A 16754-nucleotide genomic window follows, 5' to 3' on the forward strand; every position below is an offset into this window, starting at 1 on the left:
GGGGCTGCTCCCACCCCTGGTGCCCTGCAGGGCCGAGGTGCAGACCCAGCCTGGGGCATCCCGTCCTGCTGCTGCTCCTCGCAGAGCAGAGCAGCCACTGGTGAAGGCGCAGCCTCGTGGTGAATGGAACTAAAATCTTCTATTGAGTTCGAAGAGTGGGGATACAGCAAATGGACTTTTGGAAAGAGTGCTTATTTTTAACTCAGTAGAAAGAAGACGAGTAATTAACTCAGCCATTAGAAATCTCGGGATTTCTCTCTTCTCCTGCGGAACAAGAAAATTGTTTGTGTATACTTTTATATATGTACAGATAATATATAGGGAAGCAAGTAATGGCATCAATCAGGAATGATTAGAAAATATTTGTTCTAATGAAGTAATAATTTGGTAGTAATGCTTTTCATCAGTGTAGCTTAAGGCTACATTAAGTGGACAGACTTTATACGGATTCTCTAATTTTAATCTCCAAAAGGCTATCTAATGTCTCATTAAGACTCGCATATAATGTATCTTAAGTACGGTCATTAAATATAGTTTAGGGAGATTTATGTTCAGATATTGCTTAAAGATGTTTTAATAGGCCCATTTACTCTGATGATATTAATGAGCTCTTAACACATATTAAGCTTCTAAAACTGGGAGCTTTCCTCTCGCAGTGACAAAACAACGTGGACTGGGGCCCTGTGGCACAGCCGCGGTGCGGGGCTGCAGCTGCCCCCAGGGCTGTGCTGCTGTGGGCGGTGGGGCTGCGAGGTACCGCGGGTCTGTATGTGTACTGCAGTGAATAATGAGGGCTCTTAAGGATTGAGCCAGGCACGGCCGTCGTTCGTACAGCCTGCAGTTTTGATGGTTTCAAGTTGGTGCAGGGATTATAATTACGTTTAATACTAACTGCTCGTTCCCATATTGTCGCTTTAGTTCCAGCTCCGCAAGTTATTGCAAACAAAATCCTCCAGTTTCATCACTCGGCTCTTCTTAAAGAATCCTTCTGAGTTCAGAGACTTTCCTAATTACTAAATTGGTTTGTTAGGAAGAGATAATAGCAAATTTCTTCTTTTCGTAATTGGACATTTCTTCCCTGTAGGCTAATGTATGCTCAGCACTCGCATGCACAATAAGCCGCGCTTTTGAGAAGCCATAACTAGCTAATAAGTGCCGCGGTGTCATCAGAGAGTAATGGTTTGCTGATTAGCATAATTAATGACAAATGGTGGTGTGGAGCTGGCGGATTGGTTTAGCAGATGATGAATGCGTTGCAGCCGCCACTGAATCCTGCCAAAGCCTCGCTGGCTGCCAGCCGCCCGCTGCTGGTGGGCAGAGCCCTATGGCTGGGGCTGGGCTGGGGCTGGCACAGGGCGCGGGCACAGCCCTGAGCACGGCTGTCCCATCGCAGCACAGAGCTGGGCACGCAGGGGCAGCTGATGCACTGCAGTGGGCTGCGTCAGGCGCTCCGTGGAGGGTGGGAGGGAGCTGCCCACGTCCGTCCGTGCTATGGGATGGGCGCGTTTATCTGTGACTTGATTAATCAGCGCTAATTTGCCTTTGCACATGAGAGTGATAAAAATGGAGTTACCTTTTCACCTTTAAAGGGGAGGAGGGATTATTTCTAGGTTGTCTCTTTTTTAAGTGATAAGCAACTCTTTTACCAGTAAGGATGAAAATACTTAATTTGCATTAGCAAAAGAAGCTAATTACTATATAGTTAATTAGCATCTGGAAATGAGGATTATCTTAATTACAAAGCACAATTTCCTTAATAGCTACAAAACTGTAAGTTTGATCTGTGTGGAGATTGGTGACTATTATTATGTAATTAGCGATGATATTAATGGTGCAGCGTATTTAGATATAATTTGCATATGCAAATGAAATTTACCCGATAGAAATATGTGGCTTCACTAATGGCTCTGAGCACTTGAAAACTGAATTACATCAGGAGGTGAGGTCCAGGCCAGCTGCATGGCACCACTGTCCCCAGCTCGGCCTCACTGCAGCTGCTGGCAGCTGGGCACTGCCTTGTGCAGCACCGCTCTGCACCGCCATGTACTGCCCTGCACTGCCCTGCTGCACACAGTGCTGGGTGCAGGGCTGGAGCCTCCTGCAGTAGCAGCCCTTCCCCTCTGTTTTTACAAAAAGCCATACATATATCAGCTAAGGAGAATCAAAGCTTGCAGGGCCAGAGCTCCTAACAAAAGGCATTGTGTTCCTTTACTACCCTGGTCCCAAACTGCAGTAAAGCAAATGGCTGAGGTGCCAAGAACATGAGTGCTGGAGGAAGCGGCCCGCCCCAAGCAGGATGTTTCTCTCATCAAGAGGGGGAAATTTACAGCCATGGCCGGGGAACACTGCAACCATTGTGGGTGCCTCCTCAGATGCTTTTTGCAACTGTTGACCCCAAGCTGAGGTGTGTATGCTGGCACTGCTGTCAGCCTGCTGTGGGCGGTGCAGGGCGACGGCCCCATGGGCTCTGCTGCCTTCAATCTGAGCTGGAGGTGATGGAGCAGTGTCTGTATTTCCTTCAGAGCACGGCCCCACTGCACTGCTCGGAGCTGTGTGAGCGCCCCACGCTGTATCAGCTCTGCTCTAATTAATTAAGGGCTGTTGCTTGGGAGCAGCACGTGCTTAGGTGTGAGCTTTGAAGTTCAGTATGTTGCAGAGACTTCAAAGGAGACATTTTATTAAAAAATAATAAAATCAAGAGCTCCCAAACACTCGCGATCCGAAGAGCTTGTTTGAAGTTGCTCCATGCTGGCAGTGTGGGGCAGCCACAGCACCCAGGTACCATTAGCTATTACCATGCAGTGCTTAACCTTTGTGTTATTTAAAGAGAGAAAGTAATCAAAGCCAGGAGTATTGCTCAAGTGTTTTCAGGGCTTGATCTAGCAATACAGAACTAATTGTGTTGTGTCATGAGTTATGCAGGAAATAGAGAAAATCAAGGCTGACAATCAAATTAGCAAGAATGAAAATTTATTCCAGGTCTGTTTTTTGAATCAATGTCATTCAGGATGAACAGAAAAGCTGTGGCCGTTTCCATTGCCAGGACTCCTCTCTGCAGTGAGGCCCAGCCTGACCCTCCTGGGGAGCTCTGGGCAGCTCCTGGCTGCGCTGTAGCCCAAGGAGCCTCGTGCAGGGGCTGTTCCCCTGGGCTGCAAACGGAGCTGGAGACGTGCCTGGAGGAGGGTGCTCAGCTGCTTGGTGCTCATCTGCTCGGTGCTGTTGTTTCTCCCCTGAGGTTTGGCTGTCACAGTGCTCTGGAGATGTGCAGTGGCGCCGCTCCATCTGGGACATGGCGCACAGTAGTGCAGAGCGCGTGCACGTGCGCTGTTTGGGCTGCTCTTTACATGGCTCTGTGCAGAAGAGCAGAAGTAGGAGGCTTAGCTTTACAACATGGAGGGAGCAGCTCGTTCTGGAAGGCTCACGCCCTCCTGCTGCCTTGCAGGCTGCTTTTCCCTACACTTGTGAATGACTTTCCTTGGGGCTGAGAGCACAGCGTTCCTCAGCGCTCAGTGTCCTGCACAGTTGTGCACATGGGTGCAGGCACCGAGCTGTGCTGCAGTGGCAGTGCATTCAGGACTGTGTGTTTTCCTGTGGGTTGTGGAAGCGGTTATTAACGTTTAATTTTCAGTGTGATGCAGGAAAGTATTTTGCAAGGAATGCAGTTATTTTTAAGATCAGCAAGTGAAAGTTCAAGTGTAGAAGACCATGCAGAAACAGCAGTGAAGATAGCCAGAGCTACAGGAGCACATGGGGGGGGTGTGAGGAGGGGTCGGAGGGCTGCGGCCGCGTCCCCATGGCTGCAGTGTGAGGACGCGACGCTGCCGCAGTGTGCACAGTGAGCAGCACGGCAGCTATTCGTCTGCGCCCAGGAGCTAAATATGACAATGTTAGCATTTTTCATTTCCCTGACGTTACCATTAATAAAGCAATGATCCAAAAGGAGCTTTGCTGAGTCTGTTCTTTATGCTTCCATCACTCACGACTAGATAATTTCACACAGGATCGTTTTTAAATTAAATGACGATAAAAGCGCTCCGCTGTCCTGTGTTCACTAGTTCATAGAAGTCTATCAAGTCATTAATGTGTCATGACAAACCGCTAGTTGGATTCAAGAGTAATTAATTATTTGCATAAATAACAGGTTGGACCGGGTGCGTTGTGCGGCGCGTTGGGCGCTGGGACGGCTGCGGGTGGACGGAGCTCCGCCGCTCGTTGTGCTCCACGGCCTTCGGCAGTGGCTGCTTCAAGAAGCCATCTGATCATGGGAGATTTCAGTGAACAGTGATACAGATTTTCATAATCACCATTAATCACCACATATTTTTCGAGATAATTACAGCAATTATTATTGAGATTCCTCTTTCATGTGCACATTGTAGAAAAGAACAAGTGCTTATTACGCCGGGTAGTGTAGAGAACTACAGTCTGAAGTTCTTTGTCATCCAGAAACTCATTATGTTAACTGATGCTGCCTGTGAAAGTTCGTCAGCATGTTTAAATGAGGGTAGCATTGGCAGGTCTGATTATTTAAATCTGGTAGCTTTGCTAAAAATATAGTTATTCGAGAAAGATGAATTACTAATTTGACAACCGCGATGCAGTTGGAGTCTGCAGCACAGAAGGCGGCATCTATCGTGTGCTCGGCGTGGGGCGCCGCTGCTCTTCGTGGCGCAGGGACTGTTCCTCAGTCAGCCTGCAGCTCGCGTGTACAGCCGGGAGGGGCTGTGGGGCTCTCTGGAGTTGGGCTCAGGGCTGCTGGCCGCGGGCTCTCTCGGCACTCTTCTGACTCCAGCAGCCGAGCTAATTGGTTGGGCCTTCAGGGAGGAGCCGTTCCTCAGAGACAGTAAACGGCGCTGACATTTTTCTGTCTGAGATCCCTGCCTGTTTTTTCTGGTTTTGAGAGCGGTGCGGGCAGCTCCCTGATCTGTTGCGGATGTAATTCCATGGAGTGGAGAAGCCATCCGGGCACGGTGCTGCGGTTCTCGGCAGGCCCTGCCCTCCGCTGCCTGCCCCAGCATAGCAGCACGTGGCCGGGCTCTGCACGGCCATGGGCACCCTGCAGCACCAGCCGCCACTCGGCCCGCCGCAGCACAGTGTGTGTGGGTGCTGTGAGTCCTGCCTGGCTGTGTGGAGCTGCTGAGTGAGCTTCTTGCCTGCTGCTTTTTCCCTGTAGTGTGACGGGCCTGCCACGCCAGCTCCTGTGCACGCTCCCTGCACTTTGGGACTGCGGCATTAATAACACGCTTCCATGCATCATGCCATTTTTAAGTATGATCGTTAGGATACAGGGCATATACTTAATTACAGGCCTGCTTAATTACAGCTCTGTTGAAGCTCGTTTGTTTGGGAGAGTGCTAATTGTGCTGCTGGGCCCTTGGCACGCCCCGCGTTCAGCTGCTCCTTGCGCGGCCGGGCGGGCGCACGGCACTGCAGCCCATCCCGCAGATCGCCGCACAAACACCGGCGCGTGAGCGACCCGAGCAGCTCCTGCCGGGGGAGCGGATGCAGATGGTCTTCCAGGTTCAGAACTTCCCAGGGTTTTGTGACGCTGCTTTTCATCTGTTTCCTTTTGTTTCATGAAACGCCACGGCTGCCACCTAACACCTTTGGTAATGAAATGATCTCAGTGGAGCGGGGCTTTTTTTGTTTTCATTTGGTTTGGTTCTTTAAGTCAAAAATAGACAGTGTGAGATGCTGAGTATTCTTAAATGACTCATTAAGTCACTGATGTAATAACTCGCTGGCGCTGATGGCAGTTAGGAAACAGCAAGCGGGGAGATGCGGGCTTCAGGGGTGCAGATGCTTTGTGAAAGAAGACCCTATTTGAGGATTACTGGAGGGCATTCCAGGGGTTAAACTTGGTCTGTCTGAAGTTTTTATTTCCTTAAGAGCTGAAATTTGAAGGTGCAACTGACACAAAGCGTGTGTGTCTGGGGCTGCACTCTGCCTTAGAAACGTGCCCTTTTCAGTCTTGTGTGGAAATGGCTGAGATACATGCTTCAGAAATAAGTGGCTCACTTGTACTGACATATCTGGTGGGAGGATTTCTGTGAAGTTTCAAGGCGGCGATAACAAGACAGGAACACTGAGCATCGTTGTGTTATCTGAGAAGAATATACAAGACATTAAAATATAAGAAATCCTCTTAATATCATTAAGGTGGTGCTGCAGAGCGCCTGGCACAGTGACGTGTCTGTGTGCCTGTCCTCTGCTTCACTGACTGCTGTCCTCCAGAGGCCGTTTGCCTTCTATTTGAGCTCCGTCTCTTGTTGCCGAATCCCCGGTGATGGCAGCCGGGCAGGGGAGTGGGCTGGCGGTAGTTCTGCCCAGGTAGCAGTAGTTACAGCTTTGCATTTGGAAGGTGAAAGTTACCTGAACCAGGTATTTTCCTCTTGTTAGGACACCAAGTTAGCTCAGATGGATCTCTGTGGTAGTGGTAAATAAATATCTGTCCTTTTAGAGTGTGTGTTTTGCGTTGCAAACACCATCCTGTTTTGGCAGCTGGACCAAGTTGGAAGCAAACGTAAAACTGAGACCATGAAATTACGTGTGGGTAGAGCAGGGAGGGTTCATTGAGCTCCTGACTTTGTAGGCACTAACTCAGCTGTGTCTTGAATGGAGAGAAACCACTGGGAGATTGGAGGGAGAAATGATTGGCAGTAACTTCCATGCAGTATCAGGCAGATGTCACTGCCGTGTACACGTGGTATGTTTTTGTGAGCGTGAAGCTGCACACCAGAAGTGAGCTGGAAAAGTAACATCTCACTTGTTTTGTCCCTTACAGCAATGGATGGAGTGCCTTTCATGATCTCAGAGAAGTTTGCCTGTGCTCCTGAAGGGGTGAGTTGTCTTTGTTCTTCTCGTGTCCATAGTTGGTCTGTTCGTGGGGAGTGGTCACAAGGCGTTGACACAAAGTGCCTGCTTCTGGGAGCTGATCTCTGGGAACCCATACCTTGCTGAGCTGTAGGGCAGGAGCAGCTTGGGGCCAGATCTGCACAGGAGCTGACTTCTCCCAGCAGAGGAAGGTTTAACACCGTTAAAATGGCAGTGGCAGCGTGACTCCGGCCACTGGAAACACCTATAATTTCTTATTAGAGATTTTAAAGAAAGCTGCAAATACTCACGTCTACCACGTTTATATCGCCATCGACGCAGCATCGCAGAAGTCAGCCTCACAGATTCCATTGTGCACCCCAGAAGCTCAGGTCAGCACTTGCAGCACAATGCCAGGTTGGGCGCTGTGCTCACGGCTGGGCTGGGCTCCCTCCTCCCACCACCTCACCTGAGGCACAATGCCCCAAGCTCCCTGACAGCAGGGGAGCACCGTGCTTCCTCTGCCCTAAAACCAAGTGCAGTTGGCATCACCCAGGCCTTCCAGAGCTGTTGAATCGCTGTGAGCACTGGTGGCTGCACATGGAGCTGAGGAGCTGCAGCTGACCCTAGATAGCAGGGTTGCCATGGCTACACTGGCAGAAGTCCAGTTCTGAGGTGAAGCTGTGCCATCGTGTTTACCAATTCCAGCCTGGAAAGTTTAGAAAGGTGCTTGAGTCCTAATGACACCGCAGCTGGACCTCTGCAGGGCACCAGGAGCAGGAACAGCGATAGAAAAATGATTCTAGTGTTCCTGTTGCCCTCTGGCTGGAGAGATTATTTAAGTCAGGGTGTCTCTGGCACAGCAGCAGAGCAGAGAGGTCCCCACACACAGCACGACGGCACAGCCAGGGCATCCCCAGGCACGTTTGGGCCCTGTGGGAGCCGCTCAGCACCGCGTCCTGCAGGTCATGGCAGCCCCACAGCACTGACTGGAGTTGGTTGGCTGGAGCTCAGAGGCCCTGCATCCCATTTCCAGTTCTTTAATCCATCTAATCACTAAAACAGTATCTCTTTTAAAGTCAATTTATGAGAAGCTGTTACAGCAAATGCAGAGCCGTCAGCTGTGTCTGATTTTTCCCACCGTGCTCCTGCTTCGTGCATCCTTTTTCTCACTGACACAACCTGCGTGTGCAGCCGGATGCGGTTTTTCACAGCCATTGCTCTCTGCAAGAGTTGTTTATGGGCCGTTATTCCCAGAAAGCTGGGCCCCCTGCTGCGAGGACAAATGCAGAGAGATTAGGCTGTGCTAATCCTCCCTTCAGATCCTTTAGACACCATTGCCACCATATGGTCAGTTTGGTCGCGGCTTTCCCCGCCTGTGCCACTCACACCTGTGTGCTGCGGCCAAACAAAATCCGTGGGCAGTGCAGGGCAGGTGCTGAGGGCAGGGAGGGGGCTGAAGGCTGACCAATCTGGGGCGACACGGTGATGAGTGTCAGCTGTACCCATTTAGGGAGAAAGGCATTAGAGCTGTTATCCCTAAACCAGCTTCTGCTTCTTCACTCTTGTGGTGCACCAAGAAATAGGATTATGCATTCGTTTACAGATGGTGCCTCTAAATCTCTGGTGATAGAGTATTTGCTGACTTTAAACAAAATGAAAACAAAACAACAGAAAGAAAAAAAAAAAACAACTCAATTGGACATTTGTTCCTTTTTTTTCCCACAGATGCAGCCAATTGATCTCTTGGGCATCACAATCAAAACCCTTGCAGAAATTGAAAAGGAGGTAGGTAGCCAGGCATGCACTGAGCAAAAGCTGTGTGAGATCTGTGCTTATTTGGTTGCAAGAACCTCTGCCCTGTGGCAGAGCTCTCTTGTCTTTCCTAAGTCACTGCTTGTGGATGAAGTCAGTATTGAGTCAGATAGTTAATATGGAATTAGAAACATCTATGATTTGTGCCTACAGAAGCTTCAGGTGTTGAATCTAGTGGCAAAGTCTGCTGCCCTTCATTTAGTTCTAGATGTCTCTCTTATTTAACCTTTCTTTCTTATTATCAGAATGTATTGCCTTTGTGCATCCGTGGTCACAAACACCTCTGTTGTGCACATCATCAGGGTTAAAGGCAGTGTGTGCCAGTACTGGCCATGCTGGGAGGCTGTGGGCAGAGGGGCTGGCACCTGCCAGCTTTTCTCACACCCTCCTGGTCTGTTGCAGGCTATGTATTTTTCAGAGTAATGAAAAGTCTAATTATGCAGCCCATATTCCTTGATGAAGTATCTTGTCTGCACATAGATAGCTGCACATATAAATATTGCGAATTTCTGCATGGCTTTATTTCCCTTGCAAGCAATAGCACCATTACAGCAAATCTTCTGCATTTCCAAAGCAGCGAGAATGTTTTCCCTGGAGCTAGATGCCTTGCAAAAAGTATTCCCAGAGAATTCCAAGAGTTATTGTTCTCTGTCGCCATATTTGCAGATGTATGCACCCATCCTCCAAGCTGCACACTGAGCCAAATGAAAGGACCCCACCCTTTCAGGAGAATCAGGGAAAATAGGTGCCAGTTCTGTTCTGCACACCGAGGCTGTGTCTGGAGTCAGCCTCTCACTGTACCAGGCCCAGGAACCGCACAGCTGTGTGCTGGGGAGCGTGTGAGCAAATGGTGAAGCCCAGTGAGAGCAGAGGGTGAAGAGGCTTGGTTTTAAGATGAGGACACAGTTTTCCCATGGCCAGTTCAATAGATGTGTGGCAGTGAGGAGCAGAAGCCCCCGCAGCATCGCTGCCGTCTCCTTGCAGGACTGCAGCGAGTTGTGCTTGCTGGTCCTCATGTCCCTGAAAGGGAAACTTCCCTGTGTGAGTGCCCAGGTATGCCAGGCGGGCTGCACGTGGTGCAGCAGCGGGCTGTGCTGTGTGTGCAGCTCCTGCAGCAGGTTGGGCTGTGTGTGTTTGTGCTGCTCGGGCTGCTGCAGGCCTTGGCTCTCTGAGTGAGGCTTCCTCGTTAGCTCGGCATTGAGCTGAAAGTCTGGAGTCTAATTAGTGAAGTGTGCATCTAATATTAATCATTCTTTTTAAACTGACAAGGAAGGCTGTCCATTTAACCACTTAATTGCTGCAACTTTGCACAGGCTGCTCTTCACAAATGTATTTAATGAAGAAGTTGTAAATCTGAAGGAGCCTAAAATTTTAATTTTACGCAGAATGTTTGTCCTCGTTGTCACGTTTGCAGTCAGTTCCCCGGAGTGCAGTCACACGAAATGTTCCTTAAATGAACATATTTGCTAACTGGCATGATTTCAGTTTTTAAAACATTGGTTCCAGCAATTAGGCATTTTTTTCAGCTCCCAAATGACTAGAGGAATTCGTCTTGATTATAATTGCTCTTAGCCACGCATATCTAATTTGTGTCTTTTTAAGTGTTAATTAGTAAACAGTTTGAGCTGACATCTTTATGTGTTTGTGTGTTGAAAAATGAGGCTTATTGCTTCTGTAGCTCGGGGTGGTGCTGCTGGCTGTGACATCATGACATTGAGGTGCAATTAATGAAGACATGCTTGCCAATTAAAAGGCGGTCTCGAAGCTCGCGGCTCGCTGACGCGCCGTCCCCGCAGCCGGCAGCGCACGGTGCCGCGCGGACAAAATGGAAGCTCCGCGCGGTGCCGCGGTTTCCGTGGCAGCGCCGATTCCCGTCGCGCCGCGCGTACGCCGTGACGCGGAGGAGGGCGGGAGGCGACTGCGGCGCAGCCCGGGAGCGGTCGCCGAGCACCCCCTAGTGCCGCAGCGCCTCCCTGCAGCGGGCGGCTCGGCTCCCGCTCCGCCCGCAGACGAGGCCGGACGCTCGGGGTCCCGGTGCGGCTCTCGCTCGGCCCCGCCCGGCTCTGTGCCGCGGGGCGGGGCGGGCGGCGGCGCTCCCGGGCTGACTGCCGCCAGGTGGCGCTGCGGCGGCGGCGGCCCCGCGCTCCGGAGCTCGGCGGTGCTGCCCGGGGTGAGCGGCCCGGGTTGGCCGAGCCGCGCTGCGATGGGGCCGAAAGCTGCAGGCTTAGGGACTTCCGCCCAGATTGCCGAACCGACGATTGTAATTACGGCGATAGAGCTTGCGTAACCGAGGCGTACAGCGGGGAATCTTCCTGCGCGGCTGCCCTGTGTGGAGGGCAGCTCAGTGGCCGCGCTGGGTTAACCTGGGTCTGCGGGAGAGGGGCGATTCCCCTGAGTGGCACTGGCGGGGGCTGCCAGGCCCCCCCCCGCCCCATCTCTCACCCGGGACATTCCCCCCGGGGCCGCGCTGGGGAGGCCGCAGGCCGGTGTCCCACCAGTGCCTCTGTCTCGCTTTCCCGCAGTATGACTACAGCTTCAGGACGGAGCAGAGCGCGGCAGCCCGCCTGCCGCCCAGCCCCACGCGCTGCCCGCCGGTCCCACCGTCCTGAGGGCCACCGGCGCCGGAGCGGCCGTGTGCGCGTACTACTGAGCGGGACGCGGTGCCAGGCCCAGCTGCTCCGGCCTCACCCCGCCCCGCACCGCCTCCGTACGCCCCGCTCCGCGCGTCAGACCTCGTTACCCTTCGGCAGCTGCTGCAGATGCGTCTCCACGTGAGTATGTTGCTCGGAGACTGACTGGCAGCCTCCCGGTTGCTCCCGTTCCCATATCCCCTGCTGTAGGACGGTCACAAAGCAGCCAACTGTAGCGAAGCGCTGTGCACAGCCAGCTGTGAGCTCGCAGGCCATCAGGAATGCTCGGCAGTGAGCCCTGAGAAAGAAAAAGACTCAGCCGTCAGCTGGGGGCCCCAGGCTGCACACCCAGGCCCAGCCCGCACATACCACCCCTCCTGTGGTGCTTGGTGGTGGCACTGCCGAGATCTGAGCAGACGGCAGCTCCGCCACGATCAGCCCAGGCTGAGATCTTCGCTTTTGCCATGGGTGTGTGGGGCTGGGGCCTCTCTCTCTCAGGCCTCCGTTAGGCCTCTCCCCAGCAGCTGGCCAGCGGAGGTCCCCCAGAGCACAGGCAGAGCTGGGGTTCCTCTGCTATGCACGGGGACCTCGAGTGACAAACATCCTGGCTGCCCTGGGCTGGATGCTGGCTGTGAGCCGGCCAGCTGCTGCATGCTGTGCTGAGCCATGCCCTGCTGACAGGTGGATGCTGCTGCCCGCCTGCAGCATGGAGCAGGTCTCTCATTTTTGCCTCATAGCTGCTAAAACAAGAGGCGTGCCCATTCCCTTTGGCACTCCAGAGGGAAGCACTGAACTCTGGCGTAGCGCAGGATGAGGGCTGATGCGTAAAGCCCTGACCTCAGCCTCCTTGTGAGCTCGCTCCAGAGTTGAATGCATGTCTTGGAAAAGTCTGTTGCTGTAATAAGTTATTGAGAAATGCCTATCTGACTCTGTGCTGCTTTTTTGGGTTTCTGCTGTGGAACAAAGCTACATCATGGCAGCAAAATGACAATTTTTAAGTAAGTGTTAAAATGTACTACTTTTTGTATTGTAAAATAATGATTACCTAACCCCATTGAAATGCAATTGCCATAGTAACAAATAACAGTATTGCCGCTCTCTGTCTGGGTCACGTGTATGCCCTGACCTGCTTTGCACTGCTTTTGATGGATCTTGTATTTTCTAGTTGGACGCAATGGTGACTAACGGTAGGTTTTGTACTGTCAGCTTGTATTTTTTATTTGTACATATGTAAAGTATTTCTTGTCCAAAGACTCATTTCTGGTTTTAAGGCACCATATCGTATTGCTGGGATAATGAGCACAAAATACCTTAACGTTCAGGATAGTCCGATTCCAGTTCTTTGCTTCAACTTCTTCCAATCAGGTAATCATTTTCTAAAACTGCCTCTGTGAAGCAAGGCTGTGTGATTCGAAAGCACAGGCAGATTCAGTTGCAGGTGTGTCATAATTTGGTCAAAAGAATTAAAGCTATTTCATTTGCATCAGCTCTGGAGGTTTGAGTGACCCCCTGGAAGTGCTCATTTACTTGAAGGTTGCAGCACCATTTGTAGTTCTTATTTATCCTGCAGGAAAGCAAAGCCAGACCTCACTGCCAAGCTTCACAAAGGCTAGATTGATGATGCCGACATCGACAAATGAACACACCATGGCAGCCTGGTCATTTGGCTCAGGTTCACTTGAAGTTCAAATCCACTCTATGCTGTAGTTGTATGCCCATATCATCCATCTTTTGTCGTTCTGTATTTCTGCTTGTAATTTGTCCTGTAGTTTTCTGTGGCATCCATTCATAGCTTCTCCTGTAGTACAGTGGATGCTGCAGGTAGATGGAAGCCGGCTGCGGCGGTGCGTTCCTCATCGCTTTGGGACAGCGGAGCTTCAGATAGCCAGCGTTCCCCATTGCTGATGGCAGGGGAGCGAGGGCTGCAGAGACAGTGCCAAGCTTGAGGGTCAGCTTTTGCTACTAAGAGATGGGGGCAAATCTGGAGGAGCACCTCACCCCACCGCCTCTCCATGTGTTGAGGACAGCGCTGGCCACACAGTGGTGAGGAGCAGCTTTGGGCACTGCCAGGCTCTGATCCGGGGGAGCTCTCCCTGGGGATGTCTTGGGGAAACAGGCATGCAACATTCAGTCCCTTCCCGCGAGATGTAGCTTAGAGCAGATAAAACTTGTGTTTTTGTATAGCTTAGCCTTCTTCAAGTAGTAAGTTCAGCTTTCTCCTCAGTGACCTACAAGAAACACTGGATGGCTCAAAATGCTGATAGGACAGGCAGCTGGCACAAGCATCTAAGAAATCTTCAGGATATATTTGTATAGTTGGTTCTCCTTCTCTATTCTCTTACACTAGCCTAGCAAATTTTCTTCAGGGATGCATCTGCAAATAAACTCGGAAGATAAAGTTGGTCTTCACAGTGTTTCTGCACTGTGGCACTGCAGAGATAGCTGTTCCTGAAAGTATGAGAAGTGCAACTGGAGTTCTCTCTGTATGAGCACAGTAGGGATGTTCTGAGCGCTGAAGGCCAGTGCTAACTCAGCGCTCTCAGCCATGCTAACCACAGTCTAACAAACTGTTGGCATTTCCAAAGGGAGAGAGCTCAGAGTCTCTGCTTAGAAGCATGGTGTGACACAGCACAGCTTGGCTGGTTTTATGTGTCATTTTTGTGATCTACTGATTTTAGGAAGCTTTCTTGCTGCACTTCTGCGTCCCCAGACCATGGGTACCACGTCAGTATTTCCGCAGGCAGTTTTTGTACTGTTCTGTAACTTTTGTACTCTCGGTAGCTCATTGCAAGGCTGGTCCTTGCATCCTTGCAGCAATATGCTGGAGCCCGCACAAGCATCTCTGCATCTTCCTCCCTCCCTGTCCAACATGCAGTGTGCTAGCATTGCCCAGGGAGTCAGTGTTCAGGCAGCCTGATACTGATGTTGTCTGGCTGTAGAGAAGCCTTCTGAAGCATACAGGGAGGGGATGTGTCAGCAGACTGCAACAGAGTGGGTTCGCAGAACTTTGCCAGATGTGTTTGGCTACCTTGTCTCTTTCTAGAACAAAATTAGATACCAGCTAGCTTAATGTTGTGGCTAATGGAAAAATTAGTTTGCTGAATTATCCACCAGATCTGTATCTCTACGAGAAACAGAAAAGCAGCAGAGGTTTACTTACTGTACAATATACCTTCTGATGTGAGTTAGTAGTGGCATGCTGCCTCCCGGATTTCCCTCAGCAAAGAGCATACTAAGGTGACTCATGGACTGTCCAGGACAGACAGTGATGTCTCATGTGTTAATTATGGAAAGGAAAGATATTAGTGCAGAAAGTAATGTAGAGTGTGAACTTAGTGATCAAGTGTGGACAGACCTAGCGGATGTCTTCCTGTGGGAGTGTTTCATAGCTGTAGTTTGTAGAAATAAGCTTTGTCAGACTTTTCTCCTTTGACTGTCACTGTGGTTATCCTGATGTTTGTATGAGAGGATCCCCTGGGAGCCTCCTATGTAGTAGGACATTGTTGGTAGTCTGGAGCCTTGGGTTTTTTGGCGTGCTCACCTGGTGGCACCTGGCAGGGCTGCGGCTCTCCTTACCCCTTTCCCAAAAGAGCGGCACAAACAGCTGCATAAAATAGAGCCTGCAGCACTTGCTTACCGGTGTCTTTAAAAGAGGGAAAAGATGACGGCCCTGCTGTGCTCACCCCACAGCAAAGCAGTGATGCTGGCAGAGCGAGGGTCCAGCGATGGAGTCACAGCCCCACAGCTGCTGTGCCCCACTGCCCTCCTCCCACAGCCTGTCTGCAGTGAGCATTAACTCAGCCCCAGCCTTGGCCAGCGAAGATCCCGGCGCCAGGGCAGCCACGCGGGGTCGGTGTTTGCTGTTCTGAGCCATAAAGCCAGCGTGCTGCAGGTAGGGAGGGTGCTGCCTGCTAAAGAAAGGCTCGGTGAGGTGCTGCTCACTTCGTTCAGTACAGAGAACCCAAACAGTTTGGATATTTTGGTCAGTTATTGTGAAATTGTTTCCAAACAGCAACAGTTTTAAATGCCATCATACAAATGGAGGAGATAAACCTTTTATGCAGTTGGAAAGTGTTGTTTTGAGATGCTATGCATTTTGTTGGGTTATTGAAAACAAATTTACTGTGCATTAATCTAATGAATGTTACTACCTTTTATATTTATTTTAGATGACTCTCCTGTATTTTACAAAGGGAAGTTTCATTGTGTGATAACAGTCTGTACTCTTAATATAATTTGTTAAATAAAACCCGTTTTAATTGGTTTATTCTCTGTTTTGTGTATGCATTAAATTTGGAGCTTAAGAAGCTTACAGTGTCACAGCTCGTGCTCATGGGAGCAGAAGCACTCGGCCCTGGGACAGGTCTGCTGGTTTTGGCTCCTCACCATCACTGCATTGGCCTCTTTGTATCCCAAGCTGGAGTTAGAATGTGTCAGGAGGAATTAAACATCAGTCAGAGCTATTCTGAACTCCGCTGCAGTGCAGTGGTTTTAACTGTAGCACCTGAAACTATTTTTGTTTCTTGTTAAGATTACAAGTTAGTGTGATACAGGTAATGTTTTCTTACAGTAGGCTTTGACTGCAGTGCAGCATTTGGCTTGATATCACGATGAGTTCTTGTTCAGGACTTACAACAGTACAAGGTTAGCATACTAAGTGAATAAGAAGCTGGGTTTCTGGCCAGGTGGATGTTTCCAGCAGCATCCCACAGTGGTGAGTTTTCTCACCTTCCTGTACCATGATTTTGAGGAAGTTGAAGAAAATAGAAGATCATCAGTCAAAAATGTCCTTGGATTGGAAGGTCTCAGAGAGGAGTGGGTATTGCAGACTTTTATACAAGAGACTCACAGAGGAGCTTTTCTCTCTGTCCCAGCTGCACAGATCACCATTTACTTCTGCTTGGTGCTGACAGGGACTTTCTGAGCGGTTTTGGTGGGATGCAAGGGCTGAGATCACATACACCCTTTCCTGTGCTCTCAAGCTACCTGGGAGGGCGAAGGACACTGCAAGAGATGTGACCTGAGTTCAGGCACAGGACATAAACCATGGGAGCAGAGGAGTCACTGGTGGTCAGACCAGGAGCTGTGAGCCCTCCAATGAGCTGCAGAGCTGACTGCCCGTGGCTGGTGCTGCAGAGGTGACGGCATGAACCCCATGAAGGTAATTTGCTTTTGTTTGCATTGGTTTCTATCCTTGTAAACCAGTCTGAAACATCTGCTAAATTCTATGCTGCAAAGTGAAAAAATCAGAAGTCAGAAGATCTTGACTTTAGCATTTACTAGAGGGTAAGGGACCACTCATGACATATACACTGTTGCACAGGCGGTGTTCCAAGTGTGTGTGGCAGTGAGTTCAGTGCAATAGGTGCAGGCAAAGTCGGTGGAACAACTCGTTTATCCTCTATAAAGTGCTCAGGCAAAGCCAGGAGTGGCTGGCATTGCAGCAGCGTGCAGCAGGTGACAGCAGCATGCAGCTTGTGGGACTGCAGGGCATCT

The 16754-nt window shown here is 50.5% G+C and overlaps 1 protein-coding gene across 11 annotated transcripts in view; it reads left to right on the forward strand.

Annotated features, from left to right (window-relative positions):
* The window catches only part of MVB12B (multivesicular body subunit 12B), a 49241-nt gene extending 33716 nt beyond the window's left edge, over positions 1 to 15525 (forward strand). For all 11 annotated transcript variants that reach the window (XM_046901702.1, XM_046901703.1, XM_015279391.4 and 8 more), the window contains 3 exons: positions 6785 to 6840; positions 8542 to 8601; positions 11151 to 15525. In XM_046901702.1, the coding sequence (XP_046757658.1) occupies positions 6785 to 6840; positions 8542 to 8601; positions 11151 to 11237 (203 nt within the window). In that variant the 3' untranslated portion in view covers positions 11238 to 15525. The remainder of the gene's footprint in view (positions 1 to 6784; positions 6841 to 8541; positions 8602 to 11150) is intronic.
* Positions 15526 to 16754: the final 1229 nt, after the last annotated feature.

The sequence above is a fragment of the Gallus gallus genome, chromosome 17 (assembly GCF_016699485.2).
Source record: "Gallus gallus isolate bGalGal1 chromosome 17, bGalGal1.mat.broiler.GRCg7b, whole genome shotgun sequence".
Lineage (NCBI taxonomy): Eukaryota > Metazoa > Chordata > Aves > Galliformes > Phasianidae > Gallus > Gallus gallus.